Source organism: Sapajus apella, unplaced genomic scaffold (genome assembly GCF_009761245.1).
Source record: "Sapajus apella isolate SASKATOON/1434 unplaced genomic scaffold, GSC_monkey_1.0 scaffold12, whole genome shotgun sequence".
Classification (NCBI taxonomy): domain Eukaryota; kingdom Metazoa; phylum Chordata; class Mammalia; order Primates; family Cebidae; genus Sapajus; species Sapajus apella.
The window spans coordinates 38,074,367-38,099,481 of record NW_022436952.1 but is presented as its reverse complement, the minus strand read 5'-3'; the positions used below and the strand labels follow the sequence as shown (position 1 = coordinate 38,099,481).

Below are 25,115 nucleotides of genomic sequence, written 5' to 3'. Positions count from 1 at the left end.
CATCCATACCACCCCGGTCTGGGTGGTGAGACAGTAGACACACACAGAGCCTGGGGAGTCTGGCTGCTACATGTGGCCCCCCTCTTTCCTGTCACTTTCCTTCCCAAGGACTCAAGAGCCACTGAGAGGAGCAAGAGAGAGAGAAAGAGAATGGAAAAGGTAAGCTCTGCTGCGCCAGTGCTCTCTAGATACCTGGTTCTTGAGCTGGGCGATCTCCCGCTTGCTGGGAGCGCTGTTCTTCAGGTGGTCCAGCATGAGCTGGGCATCCGCGAGCAGGGCCTTGGTGCGCTTCAGGTCCTTCCGCAGCCGCTTCTCTGACTCCAAGTCCCGCCGGTTCACCTGGGTGGCACCAGCAGTTGGGGTTCTGGGCACCAGCACACGGCCTCCTCCTGTTTTCCCCAACCCCCTCCTCACCACATCCTCATTATCAGCATCCCCATAAGGATCCTGGAAGAGCCAGGATCATGCCAACCAAGGAGAAAGGCCTGGGTGTGCCAACATATGGTGATGCCCCATTCCATGAGGGATGACGATGGGCTCTTTGGAGCACCCCCATTCCACTGGCAGCTCTGTTCCCAGCTCCCCATTCCTAGGATCCCCACCCATCAGGCTGCATGGGCAGGCAGCCGGCCAGGCTTGGCAGATGGAGCGTTCCCTGACCTGGTCGCTGAGGGTGGCGAGCTTGCCCTCCAGCTCCCGCTTCTCTCGCAGCACCTTCTGCTTGTCCTCATACTCTTCCTCCAGCTGCACTTCCATCTGTTTTAACTGGAGTACCGTGGGGACAGAGACCCATCCGTCCCTTTAGTGCCTGGTGCCAAGCAGGCCCCTTCTGTTCTGGGTCCCCCACTCCAGGAAAACAGTGGGGCAGACCTGAGCACAATGATATTGATGGAGGGGTCAGAACCTAAATTCCAGGTTTCTAGGGTTTCAAAGCAGCCTGGGAGGGACGAGGAGGGATGGCAGGCCACATGTGGTGGCTACCTGAGCCAGAGTAGGAGACATCGCTGCCCAGTGGAGACCTGTCCGGCCAGGCTAGCTGACTGCAGGCAGCACCAGCGCAGCACAGCAGGGCCATGGGGGGCTGCCCCTGGCACAGAAAGCAGGGAGCATTAGTTCCTCAGGGTCCCAAGTTTCTCTACAGACTCTGAGCCAATACCTCCCTGCCAATGCCAGGATCCAGAGAGACACTTCCTGGCCCAGAATGACAAAGGAAGACAATGTGGCCGAGGCAGGGAGACAGAAAAGCCCCTGACTAAAAAGCAGTGATGGGAACAGGCAGTTACGCTGGACAGGTAAGTACCCAGATACCTTACCTTCTTCTGACATGACTGCCGGGCCTCCTCCACCTCCTCATCCCGACTCTCCATCTCCTTAGAATGGGTCTGTCTCATCCGCTCCATCTCCATCTCCAGACGCAACTTGGCCTGGAGGTAGTGGAGTAGGGTCTGGGTTCCCTCCTCAGTAGCGCCCACCCGCTCCCCACCTGTGCATGACTCTCGCTAGGCTCAGGGGTCGAGAACGTCCTGCCAGCCAGTTCTCTTTGCCGGCACCTTGCTCCCATGGCAACAGCTTCTCTAGAGCAGCTGAACTCCCTTACTAGAGGTCTAGCATAGGCCCAGAGAGAGGCAGCTGGAGTGGGGACAGCCCTGCAGCTTCTCTGTCTGCCTGCAGGCTCTAGCTCCCTGAACTGACTTGGTGGCTTGGTGGCAGGCTGGGTGGGCCTGTGGCCCTCGGCTGCCATGCATCCTGAGCCCCTCCCTACTAGAGCTCCATCAGATTTGTTTTTGTGGAAAGCTCCACGAGCACTTAATTGTCTTCACACTGTGGCTGGCAACAGATGAGGTGCTCACTCCACATTTTGTGAGTAGGTGAGCGAGTGAACACAGGAATGAATGCGGGCGGGATCCTCTGGCCCGTGCCTGGGTCTGGCTGTGGGGATGGTGGCGGCCCCACTGCACCTCACCCCTCCCTTGGCCAAGCCCTCCTGTACCTGCTCCAGCATCTGAATGGTCCCTGCCTGCTCATCCAGCTCCTCTTCCTGATCCTTGACCTTGGCCTCTAGGTCCCGGAGCTGTTTCTTGACCTTGGCCAGAGAGGCCTCATCCTTGGACTCTTGGGAAGAAATGTCCTGGAGCTCCGCCTCTAGGGAGACAACCTTCTGGGTGAACCCTGCAATGTCCATGTCTTTTTCCTGGAGCAAAAGAGATGAGGCGGGTGCAGCGCTGGCCCCAGATTGCGAGGGGGACAGGGCACAGATGGTGGGTGGCCCTACCCACCTCCAGTTGCTGCTTCAGGCTGAAAGCCTCAGCGAGGAGCATGTCCTTCTCCCGCTGCAGCTTCTCCCGCTGCAGCTTCTCCCGCTGGGCCTCCTCGTGCGCCTGCGAGAGCTCACTGTCAAACCTGTGAGGGAGCGTGGTGTCTCCATCAGATGGGGAAAGAGCCGGGGTCCCCCGCACAGAGACTGTCAGGAGGTCGTGCCATGGACAGGACCCAAGCAGGGGTGGGGGAACCCATGCAGCCCTAACGTGGGGCCAGTGGTGAGGTAGGGGTGACATCTACAGGTGGCAGGTCAGGCCACTGAGGCACTATTGAGCAACTGGGTTTGGGATGGGGAGCACTCAAATAGGTGAGCCCTTCACCAAGTAGGCCTAGGAGAGACCCATAGACTGCTTCCAGGCAGGGGAACAGGCCCCCTCAAGAGTTAAGTCTCTACATTCTCCATTTCAACACATCAAAGAATGAGGGACCCATGCGAGGGCTGGGTGGGAAGAAGGTAGAGATGAGCACCCTGCTTCCACTAACTCACTTTCCACAATTCAGTTTGGCAACTGTAAGAGCAGCAACCAGCTCCTTGCCCCTGCCTCTGGGCACCAGCCTTTGGCCAGGACCACACACCCCAGCAGTGCTGGCAGGACACCACCAGGAAACCCCACACTGGGTTCAGAGCTGGCATTCCCACTGTGCCCAGCTGGCCACATGCCTCGATGGGCACACAGGGGGGCCTCTTTCTTCACTCCTCCACTTCCCAGCCTTCCATTTCCTGCTAAATATGGAGCAAATTGCTGAAATTCCTCTTAACACCTTCCCTGAATAGCTAATTAGGTTCCTGTGGAAATTGAACAGCTCCCCTTACCCCAACCCCACATCAAAAAAAAAAAAAAAATAAGAAAACTCCGGGCAGCCGAAACCTAATAAGTTGCCCAGTGGGGAGCATGGCAGCACAGTAACTAGGCTGAGCTGGTATTACCATCGGGGGCTCAGAAGGGGGATTGAGCTAAGGGTGCCAGCCCTTGGGTAAAGGGGTGGGTGGGGGCAGAGATGAGAACGAGGAAAGTGGTGGTCATGGTATTGGGTGGGAGGAATGGAAAACCTTCCTATTTCCCCAGCTGGGGAGATGGTGGGGGTTCAGGAGGCCAGGGGTAACCCAGGGTCACTGGAAAGGCTCTGTTCTGCCATCTTCACTCCCAGGGTCCTAGGTGTGGGGATGCCCCTTCACAAAGGCAACCAGTGCCTCTGCTGAGAAACCCTTCCCCTGCAGAGGAGAAACGGGCACTGTTCCCGCTCCCTGGGGTGCCCTGCTGTTCCTAGGGTGTGTGGGTTCCTCATTGCTGCTAATAAAGGCGTCCCATCCTCATTCCCAGCCCAGGAAATTAATTTAGATTGGATTTTCTCCTGTGAGGGCCACCCCGCTCCTTTGTATCATTACCATAATGAGATGGAAGTGGCACGGTAGTTTAATGACATTAGTCAGGAGAGTGTTTGTATAGCTAAGGCAAGTGAGGGAGAGGCAGAGCTGGGGGCCAGGGGCAGGGATGCAGGGGTTCCTGCATGGGTCCTGGTTGATGCCCTTCCTGGCATGGGGTGACAGGTACATGGTGCAGGGAGCACCTCCAAGAGCTGAGGCCTGGGCAGGCCTTCAGTGGGGACACAGCCTGAGTCTACCCTGGAGGTCAGGAGGGGGCCCCTTCATGTTCCAAGATGAATGACAAGGCAGGCAAGACCCCTGGACAAATTCAGGTCCTTCCTTTTTTCCTCTCTGGAGGGCAAGGAGGCTGTCCTGGCTTTGGTTGCTCCAGAAGGTTCTCTGGGCCCAGGGCAGGGGCCCACCCACCTCCTCTGCTTCTTCTCCAGCTCGTGGTTGCGGACCTGCTGGCCCTCCAGGTGCAGCTTGGTGTCCTGCAGCTCAGCCGTCAGCCGCTGGCACTTCTTCTTGAGCTGCTGCAGAGCCCGCTGGCTCTCCTCACTATCTGCCTGCAGGTCCCCGAGCTAGGGACCAAGATGGGGTGCACAGTCAGTGGCCACGGAGAGGCCCAGAAGCATTGGCGGAGAAGGCGAGGAGGGAGGTGGGTGAGTGAGGGGAAGACCCAGGGGTGCAGGAGGAAGTTGGGTCTCTCAGGGAACTGAAGAAGCTCTGATGATAGCTTGCTCCTGATTGCTCCTGCATGGAGAAGCTAACATGCCAGCCTCCCCGATCCATCCCAGGCCAGGCCTGCCTGCCCCCAGCATTCACTGGACCAACACAAGGCACCAGTCCCCTCCTGGCCCTCCCACATACAGGCCTCGGCTCCTCCCCGGCCTCACCCGCCGCTCCAGCTGCCTCTTGTTCTGTTGCTCCACTTCCAGCTTGTCCTCAAACTCCTGCTGGAGCCTCTTCTTGGTGAAGTCCACCTCCCGCACAGCCCGCTCATACTTCAGCCGCCACTCACCACCTGTGGGGTTGAGGCAGACAAGGGAGGATGAGGGTGCTGAGAGTCCACATAAGGGGCAGTGGGGAAGGAGGATGGCGGGGAGGGGCAGCAGGAAGAGTCAGCCGAGGCTCAGAACGCTCTCTGCAATGATGGCTTCCTTCCAAGGCAGAAGGAGCCACTAGCCAGGAGAAGACCAGAGTGGGAGATGTGGCTGCATGTGCTGTCCGCTTGCCAGGGACTGCTGGGACCATGGCCTTCAGTCTTTGTCATGGCCGTGGCTGTTTCAGCTCTACATAACAATCCCCTGTATTTACTGGCATCTCTGCCTCCTCATCTATTTCTTTCACTTTAGTCTTATAACAGCCCTATAGAGGGGAGACAGGCCTGGATAAGGGGCATAACCATCCAGAGGTAGGCATCAGGCCTCGCATCACAAGCCACTACTAAGCTCCTTGGGCCTCGGGCCCACCTGCATCATCATCATCCACTTCCCCGTTGATCTCCGCTGCCCGGATGAGACGGGCCTCCATCACCTCCATTTCCATCACCTCCATCTGCTTCTTCAGTGCATCGTACTGGGTCTGCAAAAGATGGGGTTATGGGGTGTGCCATTTCGCCCCCTCATACCTACTCCCCAAACCACACAGACCATGGTCACATGCTTACCCAGGACAGACAGGGATGCTGGGCTAGGGGTGAAGATGTCAAGTGTCTTTGGGGGGAGCTGATGGGCACTAGGGTGTGACAGTCACCAGCCTGCCGTCCTCACCTGGGCCCTGCTCTCACCTGCAGCTCCTTCATCTCCTTCTCAGCCCGGAGCCTCTCCGCCGTCTCCGTGTCCAGCAGCTGGGAGGCGGACTCTCCTGTGTTACGCTCATCCGTCAGCTCCGATGTCAGCTCTGAGATCTGGGGTTGGGGAGTCACCACCAGTTGAAGTGCCTGCCTCACTCAGCCAAAACAGCCGAGGGACCTGCGGGGCCGGGTTTCCCTGAGGCCATGGCCAGTCTGTGTGGTGCCGGGAGTCACTCACCCGGGTCTCCAGCCGGTCACTATTGAGCCGCAGCTCGTTCCGCTCCTTCTCCACTTTCTCGAGCTTGCTCCGCAGCTGCTGAATCTCCTCCTAGGGTGAACCGAAGAGGGCAGAATGAGCCAAAGGCACTGCGAGGGGCTGGGGCCCTGGGTCTGCACCCCTGTAGTGAACAAAGCTGATGAAGCTTGGGCCAGGACATCATGGGGGAGGCATGTACCCAAGAGCAGAGCCACAGCCTCCCAGGGATCCTGTCCCTAGACCCTTCCCAATAAGCTGGGGATGTCCAAGATTTGATCATAAGAGGCTGCCCAGGGGCTCAGCCAGCGCCCCAGAGGGACATCTTCTGTTTGATGGGCACAGTTCAAGGATGCCAGCTCTCTGGACTAAATGAAGAAGCACTTAGAAGCCCAAGATAAAATGGCAAGGCTCTTCCCTCCCAGAGACTTGCCCTCCCAGGCTGTCACATACGTCTTTGTTCCGGATCTGCTCCTCTGACAGCTGTACTTCGATGAGGGGCCTCACTGTGGTAAAGAGCTTCCACCAGGGCCAATCCTTCACCCCTTTGTTCTTCCTGATGTTCTTCTGTACACAGCGAATGGCCAGGTCCTGGATCTGCAGGTGAGGTGGGGGCAGCACACAGCGGAGCTCTCAGTCACCCTGGCCAAGCTTGGCCCAGAGTCCTCCCCATCACCAGCACAGGCCCCCAGGGCTGCTCCTCTGGCACCCTGACCCCCAGTCAGATACCTTCCATGCTCCCCCCTTGCCCCAGGCTCCCTCCTTCCCTCAGAGGGTGGGCAGCGCAGACCCCAACCCTGAGAGCACTGCGCTGGGCACTAGCCACTCCGCTGCCATTAGGAATCATTTCATCTGCTTTATTTGCTGCCTGATTATTTCCAGCACCCTGGCCTAGCTGTGCTATAAAACCTAATCTTGCTGAAACACAAGAGGCGGCAGTGCTGGCTGTTTTATGGACTTGCTAATAAGAAAAGGAGTCGCTGACACAGCTCCTTAATCTTCGTGGAGCAGCCTATGATCCAGAACCCACCTTTGCCTCGGCCCCACTTCCCCCTACCCCTCAACAAAGCCCTCCAACCAGGCCCTGTCACTGGGCACACCAGCATACTTGCTGGCACCAGGGAGCTGCCTGTTTCCCACCCTGGCCCAGGGCATGGTGCCCTGGGAGATTCCTGCCTCTTCTCCCCCTTATAGTCTCTACCCCAGGAACTTGGCTGTGCCCATCTAGGCTGGGAGGGGGAGGGGATGTCCCTAGAGCAGCACCTTTCTCTTCTTGAAGTACTGGCGGGCCAGGTAGCCCCTGCAGGCTGCTTGGAACAGGGTTAGGTTCCTGCTGGTTTGTTCATCCCGCTGCTCCTCTAGCCGTGCCAAGGTGCCCGCCCGGAAGAAAACCTGTGGAAGAGCAGGCTAGGTGAAGGCAGGAGATGGGACCAGCCCAGCAGAGGAAAGGGAGGGAAGGCGGGGAGCTGGAGAAACAAGCAGGTCAGGGAGTGCAGCCCTTGGCTTGGGAAGAGCCTCAAAATCCAATTGTCCGAGAGGAGGGGAGGAGCAGGAAGAGGCCCTGGGAAGGTTGAGGGAGAAGGGACTGGGGAGGTTTTGGCAAGCAAGGAGTAAGATGGGAAATTTAACTTCAAAGAGAGAAAAGGCGAGGGAAGGTAAAGGGAAGATACCTGGGGCAAGCAAGGATATGGAGCAGTCACTGGTCAAACAGGGAGGGAGCCTCCTGCCACATCTGTGAGGGCTTCGTTACCCAGGACTGCCAGCAACCCTGTCAGTGCCCCTGTGCCCCCAGCCCACCGCAGGGCCCAACCTGGGCTCCAGCCCCCTCTGACTCCCGACTGCTGGGATCAGGTGAAGTGGATGCTGGCGGATGTCTGTGTGAGAAGCAGCACTGAGTAGTGCGGAGGAAGAGGGGGAGAGCAGGAAGGGGGGTGGTGGGAGGCTCCTGCCTTCTCCTGCTCCCTGCTAGTCTCATTTCAGACGGTTTCCTCTTTCATGTGCCACCCCCCAACACACACCCAGGTTTCACCTTCTCATGAAGAAGCCAGTGAGGTGGGCGGGGGTTGGCCCAGCCGAAGGACCTGTCATACAGGTTTGGGGGCTGGAGGGCAGGCGTGTGCGGAACCAGCTGGGCGCCCCCACACCGGGCCTTTCCTTACACTCTGTGCTGCTCTGAGATAGGACTTGGTAAAATTTGCCACACACCACAAAGAGGAGTGTGTGTGAATCTGGAAGGGTTAGGTGAAAAAATGACTCTGTATCCATGAGAGTGGGCACAGACACCTATGTATATGCCTACCTCCATCTGGCACAGAACACAGAAAATTTCTTTTTGTAGGGAAAAGAGAAGATGTGAACATGATGGGAAACACAGGTTACATAAATGCACTCAGAGCCAATAGGCACACTATCCCAAGGCCCCCTTCAGCAAAGATCCAAAGGGAAGGCTTAAACTTTTTGCTGAGAAAGCTCTGCCTCTGGCAACTCCATAGAAACCTGGTCCCCTGAGGCTGGCCCTGGAAAAGGCCAGCTCAGTCCTTTGTGACAATTCCCTAAATCCCACCATCGAACATGAGGTCTCCCGTGGGTCTTAGTTTCTACCTGAGCTTCAATTTATTTTCTCTTCTTTAAAATTTTTTTGAACAGTCTTGCTCTGTCACCCAGGCTGGAGTAAAGTGGTGTGATCGTGGCTTACTGCAGCCTCCACCTCCCAGGCTTAAGCCATCCTCCCCAGTAGCTGGGACTACAGGTGTGTACCACCATGCCCAGTTAAGATGGGTCTCCCTATGTTGCCCAGGGTGGTCTTGAACTTCGGGCATCATGTGATCCTCCTGCCTCAGCCTCCCAAAGTGCCGAGATTACAGGTGTGAGCTGTCATGCCTGGCCGTTCAATTTCTTTCTTTCTTTTTTTTTTGGAGACAGTCTCGCTCTGTTGCCAGGCTGGAGTGCAGTGGTGCAATCTCTGCTCACTGTAACCTTTGCCTCCCGGGTTTGAGTGATTCTCATGTCTCTGCCTCCTGAGTAGCTGGGGCCTACAGGCACCCATCACCATGCCCAGCTAATTTTTTGCATTTCAGTGGAGACGGGGTTTTACCATGTTGCCCATGGTGGTCTCAAACTCATGAGCTCAGGCAATCCGCCCACCTTGGCCTCTCAAAGTGCTAGGACTGTAGGTGTGAGCCACCACGCCTGGCCCCCAGCTGCTTAATTTCATATAATGTACAAGCCCGGAATCCCACTGGGGGTAAGGAATATCCAGGTTCCACGGGGGAACAGCAAATGCGCTTGGCTAGTACCTATCGCCACCTGCCCAGAGCAGAACTGAGGTGCCAGAGTTGGGGGTGGAGAATGGCCCAGAGACACAGTGAGAAAAGACAGAATGGTCTAGAGGCCAAAGCAGCAAGCCTCAAATCTCTCTTGAACATTTGTGGGGTTAAGGGTCCTTTTGGGTACGGGGTGAAAGCTTAGGCCATCTCTTCCCCAAAATACACATTCATACAAATTTTATAATGTCAGGAGGCTCTGATTCCCCCAAAGTCCTTATTGAAACTCTCAGCGTCCCATCACTCAGATGAAGACCCCCTCCTCTCTGAAGCAATGTGACACACGTAGAATCCATGCTCACGAGTCAGTGCTAACCAGAGCCTAGATGACCTGAGCTTTCTTTCCCAAACTAGATGTGAGCAGGCGCCCAATGTTGGCCCAGCTTTGCCCTGGAGTGACACTGGGCCCTGGGGCCTGCCTGCCTCAGCTGGGCACCTGGCATGGCTCAGGACGACAGAAAGTCTGAGGTAGCAGCTGGGAAGAGAATCAGCCTGCACAGGCCCTTTCCTGCCCGAGATAGGCCTGGGAACCCAGGCATAGCCTGGAGGAGGTGCCATCCCCAGTGGCAGCCAGCAGCGGCTCAGCCTGCTTGAGAGGCAGGAACCTGGAGGGAAAGACCAGTGTGAGCGGATGCTGGGACAGACCCTGCGGCTGAAGCAAACCCCTAACTGCAGATGGCTTAAAGCAGCAAGGGAGGGGAACAGACAGAGAGAAAAGAGCTGAGCCAGACACAGAGATAGACAAAGCAGTGACATAAACCAGAAAATGACACAGAAAGAGGATGGGACACAAAGGTACAGAGAATCAGAAAAACACAGAACGAGAAACCAAGCAATAGAGACCAGCAGGGACTGCTGGGGCCAAAGGGAAAGCCAGGGACAGCAGAAGCAAAGATGGGAAGAGGCAGACATACAGATGGGAGTGAATGACAGGGAGGGTGGGAGGAGCCAGGAAAGCGACTCAACATGCAGAGCCAAGAAGAGGACCAAGGACACAGGACAAGTGAGACTCAAACCTCTGCAAGTACCTCCTTCCCCTGCACACACCCCATGGGGCCCTGCAACTCAGAGTTCCTTCCCTCTCTACCAGCAGACAGCGGGTCCAGAACCCCCACTGGCCTCCCTTCCGTCCCGGCCCTGGGGCGTATGTGCAGATGCCGCCTGTCCAGGTTCCCAGGCTCGAAAGAGAGGGGTGTGCAGGGCTCCCTACCCATGGGAGGAATGCTCAGCTGACCCTTTGGTGAGGAGCGCCGTGGCAGACTGGCACCCAGGGGTGGGTGTGCCTGCCTTTTACTCCTGGCGTTCCATTCAGATGAGGAATTCGGCCTGTAGGCAGGTGGTGGCGGCATAGCCTTACCGTGTCCTGCTTACTCTCTGGAACCCAGCAGCCCCAGACGACTCTCCACAGGGGCTCTACCCATGGCCTTCCCGCCTCTTCCAGCCCACATCCTCTGGGTCCAGGCCTCCTGACTCCCCACACCAGGACCTGAGCCAAGTTCAGGGCCACCTTCCACCCGCTCTCTCCCGACATCACAGAGGCGTTCCTGGGACTGAATAAGCCAGTCATCCAGAAGGAAGGAAAGCCAGTTTGCTGCATCTGAAACTTCTAGCTCCCTGGCCCCTGGCCCCAAAGGGGGCAGCCCCTGAGTGGCAGGGCGGGGTGGAGTTGGTGGCAGGACTCAGAGGGACACCAGGAGACTGGTGATGTCTGGCTGAGCAGGGAGAACAGGAGGAGTGGGTCAGCCACCAGACGGACGGGGCGCTGGACAGTGAGGCTACTGCCCTCCTGCGGGGCAACTCACCCGGCTCAGGCCCATGCAGCAGCTGCTCTTCTCCAGATCCAAGCACTCTAACAGCTCCTCCACTGCCTGTGGAAAAAGGCCTCTGTCAGCCCGCCTGGGCCACCCCTCGCCATGCACGGCTTCCTCAAGGCTCTCAGCCCTTCCCCTCCCTCCTCCTAGACAATCTAGAAGGAGGGAGGGGAAGTTCTTCATGCACTTGGGTGGGCTTCCTCAGTGTCAGGCCCTGGGTTGGACTCTGGGGACACAGAGATGACTACAAGAGAAATGCACCGTCTTGCTGGGGAGCAAGACCAGTGAACTCGTGCAGTACCCAGAGAAGGTGGCACCTACATCAGACCAGGGCATGTGCAAGGCACCTCAGGCGGGTCTTGTTTGTGTGAGAAATTTCGATGCAAGTGAGAATTAGCTGGACAAAGTAGAGGAGAGGACATTTCAGGGAGAGGAATCAGTGTACCCAAAGGCCTAGGAGCACAAGACAGCAAAACACACTGAGGAAACTCCAAGTCACTCATCGGAACTGGGATGGGGGGTGGGTAGTTAAGGTGCAACTAGAGAGGGGCAGGAGCTGAAGCACGTGGAGCCCTGTGCACTTCGGGGGCCTCTGGAGGGTCCTCTCCGGGATGGGCATGACCAGGTCTGCACTGGTAGAGATCTCACTGGCAAATGGGTAGATGGATGGAGACCCACCCCACTTCGGCAGTAATCCACAGGAAGGGAGGCTAAAGCCTGGCCCAAGGGGAAGAGAGGAGGAGAGCATGCAGCAGGTGTTAAGGAGACAGAGCCGTGCCGGATACAGGGGGAAGGTACGTGAGGAGAAATCCAGAGCTATACTGAGACTTCCGATTTACGTAACTAAGCAGATAATGGTGCCATTCCCTAAAGTAGGGAATATAAGAGAAAGAGGCAGCTTGGGGGGAGGGAGAATGGGTTTGGTTTGAACAAGCCGAGTCTAAGATGCCATAAGGCATAGGGGTAGAGAAGTCTAGAAGGCAGCCAGACAGAAATGCATGTCTGGAGCTCAGGAGAGAGACCTGGGCTAGAGGTATTGATCTGGGAGTCATCAATATATATGCGGTAATTGAAATGATGAGTGTGAATGAGGTTGCCCAGCAAGAGGGTGCAGAATAGAAAATACATATGGAAAAGGAGAGAGTTCTGAGAAAGAGACATCTTTACTTCAGGGGCAAGTGGGAAAGAGGAGCTCAGAGGGAGTGAGAACAGAGTCAGGGGGGAAACCAGGAGTGGCAGCAGAGGCCCAGCAGAGAATGTGTCAGAAAGAATGGAGCCCCATGCTGCTAAGAATTCAAGTAACAAAGGGATAGAAAAGTGCTCATTGGCTCTGGCAATATGGAAGGTGTGGGGGATGAGAAGACAGGTGCCAGGGCCTCAGGGAGGGGGACCAGGCAGCCATGGGCAGTGGGGGCAGCAGGAGGGAAGCCCAGAGTAGGCGGGAGGCAGAGCACAGTCCAGGGAGACGATGACACAGGTGACAGAGGCTCCCTCCAGAGAGCAAGGCCTGCAGGTTTGTGGGGAGCTTCTCCATGGAGGGAAAAGGGCCAGGAGAGGAGACACCAGAGGAAATAGAGATAGAAGTGAGCTGACACTGATGGGATGGGTCTCTGGGGAGACCCAAGGAAATGGACTCCAAGGCACAGGAGCAAGGGACTGGACGAGAGGAGGACCCTCTCCCACCAAGACAGAAGGGGTGCGGAAAGATGGAGGCCCAGGGAGGTTTGCAGGAGGCGGAAGAAGCAGCTGGAGCCTGATGTCCTGGGATCTGGAGGCTGGACATCTGCTGGAAGGTGAGCCGGGAAGGTGGGGTGGGGAGGATTTGAGGAGAAAGATGGAGAATGGAACAGCAAATAGGAAGCCTGCAGTCACGGCCAGCTAAGGAAGGGACATCTAGAAGACTTGCTGGTCCCCCTGAGGGCCCACCAAAGGCTGAAGACCATGAACCTGTAGGAAGTCAAGTCCCCAAAGTTGTATAATTTTCTCTCATCACCCTTGGGAGCCCAGAGCCAGGAGTGCAGACACCCAAAAGCTGGCACTTCAGGGTGGGAGTTTGGCAGGCCAGGAGCTATGGGAGGCTCAGGAGGGCTGAGGGTGATGGAGGCTGAGTGACTAGAGAGTGAACCATGGAAAAGGGAGAACTGACAGAGAAATGGAGTGCAATCCAGAAATGAGAGGTCCTGATGGAGACAGAGAGCGGGTGTCCTGAGGGGAAGAGGGGAGTGGGACCAGAAGGCAGGAGGCTGTGATCAGAGAAAACCATGCTGGAATTTCAGATTTCGGAGGTGAGGCATTTCCAGGGCTGAGAAGGTGCTGGTGTAGCTGCAGGTGAGAGGCTGGAATGGAGGCTGAGGGCCCATGAGAAGGGGGCGTGGGATGGGCATCTACGTCCACACGAGGTTGCTCAGGCCACCGGCAGGCCGGAGGATGGAAGGAGGGGCTTCCGGGCCCCCTCCATGAATGCAGGTCTTTAAGTCAGGGTGGGGGGCACACACAGAGACAGCCTGGGCACTCTGTGGGCTTTCTGTCCCATTCTGCAGCATCCCCTCCTTTTAGGGAAGCCATCCTAAGGTCTGAGGTGCTTTCAGAGTTGGGCTGGGTACCTGAGGCCTGAGCACAGTGAGCGAGGGGCTCCTCTGTTTCTGGAGCCCTGTGACTATCTGAGGGGCTGCCTCTGGGGTTCAGGGTGATGGCCCAAACTGGCAGGGACACCCCTTCTGCAGCCAAGCATTCACCAACCAGGGCTGGCAAAGGGCCTGGCAGCCTGTGTTCACCCTGGTACCACAGAGGTCTCGCCATATCCACCTTCCTTCCAGGAGGAATGCTTACCCAGCCCTGGACGGCTTCCTGCCTCAGGAACCAATCCCTGGGACGGGGGCCCAGGCTGGGGGCCCAGGTGCTGTTCATGGGGTTCCCAAATCACTAATTCTCATCTGTCACCAGTGGGCCCAGGCCCTGCTTGCTCCTGGATGACTGTCTAGCTCACCAGCGAGCAGACACCCCCAGTTCAGTCTTCCAAGGAGGGGTGGCTCTTCTCCAGCTCCTAAGGTCCAGGCCCCAGGCCACAGCTGGGTGCTTCCAAAACCGGGAGCCCCTGAGCAGGGCCAAACGGGGTCTCCAGGGAAGGGACGGCAGATGAGTCTGGAAAGGGCAGCCGCTTGAGGGGACTGGGCAGAGGGAGAGGGATCTGGGGACCCGGACCTACCCGCCTTTCATCCACCACGATGTAGTTACGCCCGTGTTTCTTGGTCAAGTGTGGGGCCAGGACGTCAAAGCGGCGGCGGAACTCGGAAAACACCATGTGGTCAGGGTAACCTAGAGAGAGCGACCCAGAGCCAGGCCTGTCAATGCTGCCTGCTCCCAGCCACTGGTGCCTAGGAAGCCAGTGGAGAGTCACTGAAGGGGAAGAAACTGCAGGGGGTGGGAAGCCTGTGATTAAGGCAGGCCTGGAAAGGAGAGCTGAGAAGGGGGAGGCAGGGAAGGAGGAAGAGGAGGCCAGAAGGAATCAGGCCTTCTCCACAGGGGGACAGGAAGCCTTGAAAAAGGAACAGGCTCCTTCAGAGGGAAGAAAATGAGGTGTGGTATACAAATGAGTACAGTGAGGTGTACAAATGGTGGGTTGTGGGCAGCTGACCAGCTGGGAGGAAGCATCCCCAAGATGCTCTCTAGCCCTCCAAATCTATGCCTCAGTGATAACCCAGACAGAATGATGTCTTATGGTCTTAAAAAAAAACAATAGGCCAGGTGTGATGGCTCATGCCTGTAATCCCAGCCCTTTGGGAGGTCAAGACAGAAAACAAAAATTAGCCAGGCATGGTGGTGTGCACCTGTAGTCCCAGCTGCTCGGGAGGCCAAGGCAGAAGAATTGCTTGAACCCAGGAGACAGAGGTTGCAGTGAGCCGAGATCGTGCCACTGGACTCCATCCTAGGCAATAGAGCAAGGCTCCGTTTCAAAAATAAATAAATAAATAAATAAATAAATAAATAAAAGGCACCACAGAGTAACTGAGAGGAAACGTGCATGGGCTAGGCCCTGGCCCTGCCTCTTAGAATCATGTGACCTTAGGCCAGTCACTCAACCTCTCTGAGCCTCAGTTTCTTCACCTTTAAATGGTGTCCTAGTACTCCATGCTAGTCATGGAGAGTAAATGAGAAACGAGGTAAAAAGCACAGTGTGACTTGCTTGCTGGGCATTTAATAAATACTCCTTTCCTTTCCTCTGTCCACCGAAGCAGGACATCAGAAAGGCTGCCCTCCCTGCCTGCACCCTGACCTTGAGTCCTAGGCCAGGTGACCAAAAAGACTTGTAGATTCTCTTTCCCTGAAGAGTGTCTGGGCTTCAGGTCAGGGGCGGTGTGAGGTGGCTTTTGGCTTGGAGCAAAGTCAGAGCAGTGGCTAGCAGGAGGTGACCAAGTCACCTTGATCTTACCAGAGCCCAGGGTGGAGGGCCACGAACACCACTTCCACAGAATCAGATAATTTCAAACTGGAAAGGGATCTTGAACCAGATCCAACACCTCTTTCAGACCCAGAAACGGAGAGACTGGCTTGCTCAAGGTTACAAAGGCTGCTGCTGGGGGCAGAACTGGCTTCCAAACCTGGGCTCCTGACAGCTAGCCAGGGGCTCGCTCCACAGCAGTGCCGGGCTAGCTGGCTCTGGGAAACCCTCCAGCTGGGAGGTGAGGCTGATGCATGTGCCTGATAATTGAAACAGGAGGTGGGGGCTGCTGAGGGGCCAAGACAAAGTGAGCTATTGATTGTATCTGAATTGCAATTAAATTGATGGGCCAGGATAGCAGGTCTGGACGGCTGGCATCTTAATTAATCATCAGTGCTATCGTCAGTAGCTGGGGGCCGGGTGAGGGAAGGGGGGCCTGCTGCTGCCGGCCTCATCGATCTGCTTGTTTGAGTAAAGCACATTGATTTTGGTTCAGAGCGGTAACAATCTGGTTTTGAAATAATAAACACCAACTCCATATCAAGACATGGGGACAGATCGATGATTTATTTAGAGCAGGGCAGGGAGCCTGTTTCCTGGCTCGGGCTGCTAAGGAAAAGTGACGGTGCCCACGGGAATATCTGAAGGGGACCTGGCTGTGGGGGGGTGGGACCCTACCTGCTTTTCTAGTGAAGGAGAAAAACAGCAGAAAACCAGCAACTCATAACTTGTCAGGCAAAAAATAAAAACAAACAAAAAATACCCTACTTGAGACATGAGACATGACTCTAGAGCCAGCCTGCCTAGTCAAATCCTGCTCAGCCACTCAGGAGCTGAGTGACCTTGGGCAAGCTAGTTAACCTCTCTGAGCCTCAGTCTGCTCAGCTGGAATGATAGCAGCATCTGCCTCATGAGGTTGTTGTGAGGATTAAATGAGTGAATATGTGGGAAGAGCTTCGAATGGTGAGTGTGTGGTAAATGGTCTAAGGACGCTAAGTAACCACTATCATCCACTCTGTCTCCTCCTCTAGATGGGTCCATAAAAAGAGTCTGTCTGACCTTTCTTGGGAATTTTAAGTACTTCAGAAAGATTTAGCACCTCATTTCTCACTGGGCAGATGGCTCCGAAAGGGCACCGGGTTTGCTGCTGTGGGCAAAGTTGAGCTGTTCAAACTGGGGACATGGGGAGATAGGAGGCTCTGGACAAATGACAGGAGTGGGGTGGGGCAGGGGTGCGGGGCGAAGAGAACTGAATATGGAAGGGAGAGGAGGAGGCAGGGACTCTGTAGGATGGAAAGAAATGGAGGAAGGAAGGGGCTGTGGGCTGGGAGAGACAAGGAGAGATCAGAGCAGAAAGGAGTGTGAGGAAAGAGATATGGGCCAGCCCTGAGGCAGGAGCAGCCCCACCACGGCCCACGGGTCCCAGGTGGGAGGCTGCGCCACGCAGGCCAGCTCTGGAAAAGAGAGCCAGGAGTTGAGAGGGAAGGAGGCCCCACCTTGGCGGTACATGCGCATGGCATCGAGCAGACGGGAGCCGCGGAGCTGGGTGCGGAGCAGGGGCACATCCAGCTGCAGGAGGCCAGCCTCGCAGTGGTCTCCCGAGGGCAGGTCCAGCTCACTGCTGCTGCTGACTCGGCGGGAGGAGGCAGAACGGGGCTCTCCGGCCCAGCCCTCAGCCACGGGCAGGAAGCAATGGACGAAATGCAGCTTTGACTTCTTGATGGTGTCAATGAGGGCGTCCTGCCAAGGGGAAGGGACTGCCCTCAGTGGGCTCTGATGGCCCTTGCCCAGGAGAGCAGGGACTGGTGCCAGCATCTCCACTGCTCACAGGGTAGCAGGGGTCCCAGCACCAGCCAGGACACGCTAAGCCTGGACAACTCTGCCGTCGCCAGGCCTGGCTGGCCACTCACAGGCGGCAGCACTGAAAAGAAGACCCCACCAGCAGCCATCGAGTCACAGCGGGATGCTGAATGGGCACCAGATGGCCTCAGTGTGCTCGGAGTCCCCAGGCCTGCCTGCCAGGAGTAAGGAAGAGTCCCCAGGCCTGCCTGCTGGGGTCTGGGCTGGCACTCACCACCTGCAGCTTAATCTGGATGCACAGTGACTTCTTTTTGACAGCCGCCATGCCTGTGGTAAAGGTCTTCCTCATACTGGTGGCCCGGCGCAGTGCCAGCTGTGAGCCGCCCTCCAGGCCCGCAATGGAGCCTGAGAGCACCGTGGCACTGCCTGCGCGGCCCAGAAACAGGTTGCTGATAATTTTTCTGCCAGAGGTGGGAGGACAAGGGAGGAAAAGGAGTCATCTCAATGGAGCAGGAGAGACTACTCTTCCCATTCAGCCACATCCAGGGGCCTGGCTACCTGACTGTATGTCCCACACCCTACAGAGAAACAAACTGGAGAAATTTTCAAACAGTAAGGAGAGAAAGCGGGAGGTGGGCAGAAACCAAGGGGTGGACAGGAATCGGACAGAGGGGAGCGACCTACTCATCTATTTCTCCCTCAGTAGGGAGGGCAGAGGTGTGGACGGGCTTCCAATGTGACAGGAGGAGTTAGGGTTCAACATCTTCTAACATATGATATAATTTACTTATTACGTTTCCTGTTTATTATCTGTCTCTCCCACTAGAATGTAAAGCCCACAGCGGCAGGGAGTTCAGTTTTGTTCACTATTATCTGCCAAGCGCCTGTTGCAGGGTGGATGCCCACTAACCATCTTCTGAATAAGTGAGCGGATGACAGGGCCTGTGGGGCAGGGGGTTTCAAAGGCTGCTCCTGCCTTCTTTGACTGTGGGGTGTTCTTTAAATTTAAACCATGGCTCTCTCACCATGTCGGCCTCCCCCATCTACTCCAGGAGCCTTCTCCAGTTCCTCAAGGCCAAGTGCCCTGGGCCACTGCCTCTCAGAAATAAAGGCCATCTACTTTGCTAGGGAGGGGGCCTCTGAGACAACTCCAGGAGGAGGGCACCCCAAAACCAAAACAGTCCTGGGAACAGAACAGGGGCAGATGGAGTGGTGGTCTTACTTCTGGGAGTCCTGCAGGAGCCGGGGGGCATTCTGGGTGGCTGGGTTCTGCTTGGTGTAGTTCAGCCAGCCAGTCACGTTGTACTCTACCCAGTTGGTGCCATGGCTGTGGCCCAGGAGAAAATGGTGTGGTTTGCTGCTGCGCAGAAGGGGGCTTTGGCCTGGGGGTAAGAGAAGCAAGACTCCGGTTGTCGGGCAGGGCCCAGGCCCAAAGTGGGCCCCAAGGAGTGCCACCTGGCTCCACCTGTGTGTAAGAGGAAGCCGAGGAGCTACCCTCTAGGGATGCCACCTACCTTTTTTGTCACCTTCCTGGGGGCCATAATAGGAGAAAAGGCGCTCCAGGAGGGCATCCTCACTGGCCCCTGGCACCAGGGCCTCCTCTTCCAATAGCCAGAGCAGGCCCCTTGCCTCGTCTGTGCGGGCCAGTGAGCGGACCTACAAAGAAGGAGCAATCCCTCCTTGTCATATGGAGCTGTGGGAAAGGGGCCAGGGTCCCTGGGCCCAAACACACCCTACAGAATGCTACACACATGCACCCATGCACGCACGCACACGCCACAGCTCCTGCTGCTCACTGCTGACACCTTGTGGAGGAGGCGGGCAGCCCAGGAAAAGGGGAGCCTAGAAATGGAGCAGAGGGAAGCCCACAGCAAAAGAGGACGCTTATCGCTCTGGTCCAAAGTCACCAAAGACTGCAGCCTTCCTGCTGGCCCAAACCTGTGCCCTGAGGCCCTCCTCCACCCTTGTCCCCTCAGAGGTCACAAGGGGCTTGGGTGAGTCCTGTACTGCTCTCACTCCTTGGCAGTGGGATAAAGTCTGGAAGGCCCTGAGCACAAGGCTTGGCCCTATGGAAGCTGTTAGTGAGTGATGGCTGTGGGCTTAATCCTGGTCCCTGAGAGGAGGGAACCCAGAGAGGGCTCAGATGGCTGCCGGGATCACTGCAGGGTATAAACTCAAGGGCCAAAAGCATAAGACAGGTGACTTAATGGATGTGGCAGCCAAACCTGGTGGAAGCTGGGACGAGCTAGAGAGCAGGTGTCCCTGTCTAAAGAGAACCACCACCACTGAGCTGCAGCCAACTGCTGTCCTGGAAGAACACTGGCCTAGCACTGATAAACTCTCTGGTTCTTCAAGAGAAGGTAGAAATATACAAAATTCTGATTTCTAATATCCCATGAAGGCCAAACAAACTAGGTCTGTGGCCACATCTGGCCTGAAGGTGCCTTTTCTATGGCGTTCCCACATCTTCCTCGGGCAGGAAGGAAGGAACCTTCCCTACACCCTATTCTGGCCTGGCCTTTAGGGACCAGAGGAAAAAAGAAGTGAGAAAAAGAGCCATTTTTCGTCTCTCTGACCCCAGCTGCCAGCTTCTCCTCCCCGCAGATGCCCGAGGGAGTTGCCGTGATTACCAGAAGGAAGCAGAACGTGGCCAAAGGGCAGCAGGCGCTGAGTAGTGGGAATGAGCAATGAAGCCATCAGATGGGGAGACAGGCTTGGCACCAAGGCCCCTTCCCAGGGGTGCAGCTGCCCCACGCCAGGGCACAGTAGTCAGAGGAGACCACAGGAGACAAAGGAGGGCCAAGCTCTTCCCACACGCTGCCTGACCCCTGCTGCTCATGAGTCTCACATGCTGATGTCCCCCCTCTCCCAGGAACTACAATGGCTCTGAGTGAGGCCACCACAGGACCTCAGGTGTCAAGAAAAGAAAATCCACTTCCCCGGGGAGACGCGGTGCTTGGGCACTTTAAACATCTGTCCCCGGGGGATACTCACTCTCTCCCAGGCCCCACCACGTAAGCAAGCCAAACAGGGCCTTATGGCAGAGAAGAGGGATGGAGAGGCAGGAATGAAAGCAGAGGAGGGAGATCGGCAGCCTCACAAAGTGCCGGTTCTCCAACAGAGCACCTTATGCAATTCCCCAATGGAGGGCAAGCGCTAAATGCCAGGTGTTCACAAGGCCAGCCAGTCCCCCACCAAGTGCCAAGGTGCCCAAGACGCTAGTACAAAGGGTGACAAAGCCTGCCCCCAGGGTTGAGGGGCAAGGCTTCAAATCCATGACAGCCCCCCAGAGGGCGTTGTACAGCTTGGCACTGTCTCCACTGGGAGTGGGAGGCTGGCTCTTGGCCCTGCTCTGTTAGGTTGCACCAGTCCTCTTCTTGGAGACAATGGGAGGGAATGACTTTGTCCTTGGGGTCTGCGCCCTCACCACTTGGAACTGGTCACCAGGGCTCCTGGCAGACGCACTGGTGGCTCAGCCAGTCACCAGCTGGGACCTGAGCCTCAGATGCTAAGAAATGAGATATGCATTCCTGCCCGGCTGGGACACCCATGGGCTGTGGCTCCCCAGGGCAGCAGGGCGAAGAAAATGCTGCCTTCCTGGCCAGACTGCCTGAGTGCTGAGAGGCAGAGCCCCAGCTCCACAGAGTAGTTGGTGTCTGGGCATGACTGCTGGACCCTCCCTCAGCCCACAGTGGCACCCCCAGCAGCAGCTCACATGAGGAGAGGGGTAAGTAATGAGAGGAAAGGCTGCCCAGACCCTCTCTGGAGCTCCTACCAGAGACTGATGGGAGGCCTGGTCCACAGCAGCCACAGAGTCACCCGTGGGGGGCTCCAAGTCATCAAACGCCAGCTCAATGTTCTCCTGGGAAGGAAGGCCAAGCAATACTGAGCATGAGGGTCACATTGGGGACACAGCCCTTTGAGTGGCTGGGGGGTCCTGAGGCCAGCAAGGCCAACCTCCTTCTGTGCCTGCAGGTGCTCCCACCATCATCCCAAATGAAATTGCTCCAAAGGCAACTCACTGTATTTTTTGTACAGCTAAAATTCTCAGAACCTCTTTTTAACCTAAGCCAGAGTCACATTCTCCTGTTACTCACATCAGTTGATTAGGCAACGCAGAGTAAGCCCACTCTTAATTTCACACAATCATCCTTGAGCACTTGAAGACAAATGCCATTTTCCTTCTGAATCCTCTTTCGTCCCAAATAAATATCCTGACAATTCACTCAACTCACTTTCAGGTGAGGCAGGATTTCCAGTTCTCATCCTATCCGGGACACTCTTACAGAAGGCACTAAGCCATCACCCGGCATCCTCACAGATCAGGGAAGGGAGACGGGAAGGCCAGGCTCAGACACCCTTGGAGCGGGAACCACACAGTGGCAATCACCAGGCCAGGGAGGTGCCTCAAAAGAGGGCAAGGGCAGCCTCCTGGGGACCCTCAGTGCACCCGCAGCTTCTTGGAGAGTAAACTCTCCACAAAGTGAGAACATGCCAAAGCCAGAGGCCAGGGAAAAGGTGGCAAGGAATGACTCCTGCTCCAGAGAGCACGGGAGGACAGAAACAGAGAGTAAGAAGTGGGGAGGGGGTGCCTTCTGCATCCACAGATGCCCTTCTGGGGGTGCCAAGGCCAGAAGCTGAGGCTGGGTGGCGCCCAGGGGGCCCAGGTCCGAGAGCTACCTCCTTGTATCTTTCCAGCTCCTGCACGAAGGTGCGCTCGTGGAAGAGCCTCTGCAGCCGGTCCTGGGCGTAGTTGTGACACAGCTCCTCAAAGGAGGCTCCGCGAGCTGACCCACCCTGCTCAGGGTTCTGGAAGCCCGGGGTGTCCACAATCATCATGGAGCACAGCGAGTGCTGGCTGGACTTGAGAGCCCTGGACAGGGACAGCCTGGGTCAGAGCCCCGCTGGTTGGTCCCTGGCACCAAGCAGCCCTGCCCTACCCAAGACTGACCCTGCCCAGGTCCCCAGGAACCTGGTTGGGAGGGAGTGCCGGCCTTGCTCATGGCCCCCACGAGATAGTGAGCCCCTGCTGGAGGAGACTAGCTCTGCCTCAGCCAACCAGACACAAAGGCATCAACTCCACATCTGCCGAAGCAGGAAACACCCTGGGTCCCGCCTGGCACTCACCTGTTTACCAGGGAGACGAGAAGGGTGAAGAGCTCGCTGTAGAGGCCAGCCGCCATCCCCTCGAGGCACTCCAGCGCACTCAGTTTCGGGCCTGTGGGGCAGGGGGAGCAGCGCTATCTCCTGCTCCCCAGGGCTCCCCACCTGGGTAAGGCCCTGAACTGCCCAGGGCCCAGCCAGCAGGAGGCCTGGGGTGGGGCTTCTGCCACTGACGAGCATCAGTTCACTCCAGCAGTCCCCTCTAGCCCCAGGGATGGCAGCAAGCCCTGGATGAGGCCTCCTGCTCACAATTACCAGCCAAGGGGCAAAGAGTACCTGTCCCATTTCCCAGGCTGCTCTCCTCAGGGCCCTGGCGGAAGGAGGTGGAGCGCTGCAGAGTGCCAGCCTTGTGCTGGTGCTTGAAGATGGCTGAGGACAGCTCCTCCAGGCTGCAGCCCAGCAGGTACGCCGCCTTCTGGGCCCACTCATGGCGGGCAAACTGCTTGCGCCCAGCTGTAGGGTAGAAAAAGGGATCTTGCATCCTGGGTGTTTTTCCTTAGGCCAGCTGATCACCTGATGACCAGCTGATGACTGCATCTTCTGGAGGCAAAAATCAGCCCAGATGACACCTGATGGGCTTCAGGCAGAACAGGGGCAGCTAGCAGTGGCCAGTACTTCCTGTGTTCCGTGGGGATAAAGAGAATGAGCAGGTCCTAAAGAGGAGGTAACTGCACATGCTACCACCAGAGGGCAACAAGCCAGCTGCAAAAAGCCCTTTTCAGAGGGCTCAGCTCCAGGGGTGCCCAACTAGGGGAAGGGCAGAGTCAGAGGACAAACCAGCCCACCTGGATGGGCACAAGAAACCCATGTGCCTGCGGGGGATTTATCTTGAGAGAGGACTCCCCATTCCCTAGGTGCATTAGAACCCTCCCTCTTGCCCCTGGCATCTGCCCATGGAGACCACAAACACCCTCTAATAGCCCAACAGTGGGGAGGCAAAAAAGCCACAGGGGAAAGGGAACAGCCCGCACAGACATACGCGCCTCAGCCAACATGTGTCTAATCACGCCAATTAGGGAAAGCTAACAAGAAACAAGGTTTTACCTTCAGTAGCTTCTGTAAGGCAAAGGACCAGCATGCAGCATGCAAAGAAAAACAGTGTGTTAGCAAACAGTCATCAACGGAGCTTGCTGTCTCGGAGGGTCCGTGGGGCGGGGAGTTGTGAGGATGAGCAGGCAAGAAAACACAACCACAGTCAGACTTGGGACACACGCACACACACACAGTCTCCAGGGAGTATACTTGTGGGTGTAATCACATTGACACACACAGAAAGAGACCTGTAAAGACGTTTGTGCACCCCTCCCCCCCCAAAAAAAAAAAACACCGGAAGCTCTGAGGCGCTAACAGACTTTGCTCCACAAGGTCCCTGTGCCGACACCCGGAGCTCTCTGCCTGCAGCTGGGGCTGGGTAGGTTAGAGGAAAGCCAGGTTTGTCACCGCTTCAAAGTGAAGCCACCTCCCTCAAGACACAGCCATGTGCCCGCCTGCCTGCACATCCTCCACAGTCTTGAGACAACTTCTCTAACACAGAGCCTGACTCCTCCTGGGCAGGGATAGCACCTCCTGGGGTCACACAGAGCCTCAAAGCCAGGCACCCGTTCTGCCAGGCACCCACCACCCGCCAGGGCTTTCTCACTCCAGCTGAGCAGCCTGGGGCCCTTCACATCCCAGAGGGGTACCAAAGCCCAGGGTGCTGTCCAGTGCCAGCATCCCCTTTCCCGAAACTGGAGGAAAAAGGGGTGAAGAGGATCACCACCCTCCAGTGTAAGTCATCTTGGAGGATGGAGCAGAGCTCTTCCAAGCAAGGCCAAGTCCCCAAGCGCAAGTGCCTTAGCTGCAGTCCATTCGTTACTGCGGTGCCTGCTGCCCTCTAGTGGCAGCCACCCTGACATGCAAGAGGAAGAGACGCAGCTACCCAACCAGTGGAGAGAAGGGAAGAGGACTGGGGAAAACTGGTCTCGGGAGGCCCCAGGAAGCAAGCCCACCCTATCCCATCCCATGGAGGGCATCCTGAGAGGTTCCAGAATCCAGATCCAAAACAGGCAGGAGAACCAGCTACTCCTGGGACTCCAAGACACCCCACAGCCTGCAGTCTCCCCTTCCACTCTCAACCCCGGGGCTTCTCCCCAGACCAGTCCTCTCCACAGTGATAGAACAAGCCCAGCCCCTAGAAAGTCCTGGGCAAGCACCAAGACAGGGCATAGTGTCCCCTACACCCCAGGGCAGGGCCGAAGTCAGTTACCCTCTTGCTCCTCGGGGGCCTCTGTCAGGAAGGGAACAAGGAGGAGAGTTATTCCAGGGGGTCTGCCCTGCCTTAGTACCCTTCTTGTCCCTCAGCCTCTGAACCCCCAGCCCTCCATGCATCCTCACAGTACCCCCCAGCATGGACAGCTAAGTCCAGGCCTCAGGCTGTCACTGGCAAAGACACTTCTTGGGCCTTCTGCTCTGATGTGGGGGGCTGAGAAGCAAAAGAGGGGTGTCTCAGAATGGCTGAGTCTGTCCTGGGCCAGAATAAACTGGGAGTGGGCAGGGTTCCTAAGAGGTCTCCCAGGGGATAAGCCAGCTTGCTGGGACACACTGCAGGTTACCTTTGGTGGCTCCTGCAGCCCCCAGGTGGTAGATGGCAGCCAGAATGAGCCAGCAGGCCTTCTGTTCATCAGGGGAGATGCCCAGCACCTTCATGGCCGCCTGCAGCTTACTAAACTGCTGAGCCGCCTTCTGCTTTTCCTCAGGCTGTGGAGACAGATGACCTCAAAGGGCTGTCCCTCCCAGCACATCCCCACAGGCTGGGCCCTCAGGGAGGGTGAGGCTTGGGTAGAGTCAGCAGCTGGAGTGAGCTGGGCT

The 25,115-nt window shown here is 56.8% G+C and overlaps 1 protein-coding gene across 17 annotated transcripts in view; it reads right to left on the bottom strand.

Annotated features, from left to right (window-relative positions):
• The window catches only part of MYO18A (myosin XVIIIA), a 103,942-nt gene that overhangs the window by 18,971 nt on the left and 59,856 nt on the right, over positions 1-25,115 (bottom strand). For 10 of the 17 annotated variants that reach the window (XM_032281004.1, XM_032281005.1, XM_032280993.1 and 7 more), the window contains 25 exons: positions 24,860-25,004; positions 24,514-24,534; positions 23,313-23,324; positions 22,545-22,721; positions 22,233-22,323; positions 21,786-21,978; positions 20,881-20,967; positions 18,620-18,761; positions 18,328-18,487; positions 17,380-17,566; positions 16,802-17,045; positions 14,073-14,182; positions 10,859-10,924; positions 6,997-7,125; positions 6,187-6,330; positions 5,719-5,808; positions 5,475-5,594; positions 5,158-5,269; positions 4,582-4,709; positions 4,112-4,266; positions 2,277-2,400; positions 1,991-2,191; positions 1,314-1,424; positions 661-765; positions 193-339 (listed from right to left, as the gene is read on the bottom strand). In XM_032281004.1, coding sequence (XP_032136895.1) covers positions 193-339; positions 661-765; positions 1,314-1,424; positions 1,991-2,191; positions 2,277-2,400; positions 4,112-4,266; positions 4,582-4,709; positions 5,158-5,269; positions 5,475-5,594; positions 5,719-5,808; positions 6,187-6,330; positions 6,997-7,125; positions 10,859-10,924; positions 14,073-14,182; positions 16,802-17,045; positions 17,380-17,566; positions 18,328-18,487; positions 18,620-18,761; positions 20,881-20,967; positions 21,786-21,978; positions 22,233-22,323; positions 22,545-22,721; positions 23,313-23,324; positions 24,514-24,534; positions 24,860-25,004 — 3,201 coding nt within the window. The remainder of the gene's footprint in view (positions 1-192; positions 340-660; positions 766-1,313; positions 1,425-1,990; positions 2,192-2,276; positions 2,401-4,111; positions 4,267-4,581; positions 4,710-5,157; positions 5,270-5,474; positions 5,595-5,718; positions 5,809-6,186; positions 6,331-6,996; positions 7,126-10,858; positions 10,925-14,072; positions 14,183-16,801; positions 17,046-17,379; positions 17,567-18,327; positions 18,488-18,619; positions 18,762-20,880; positions 20,968-21,785; positions 21,979-22,232; positions 22,324-22,544; positions 22,722-23,312; positions 23,325-24,513; positions 24,535-24,859; positions 25,005-25,115) is intronic. The other 7 variants (XM_032281008.1, XM_032281007.1, XM_032281006.1 and 4 more) reach the window with 2 other exon arrangements.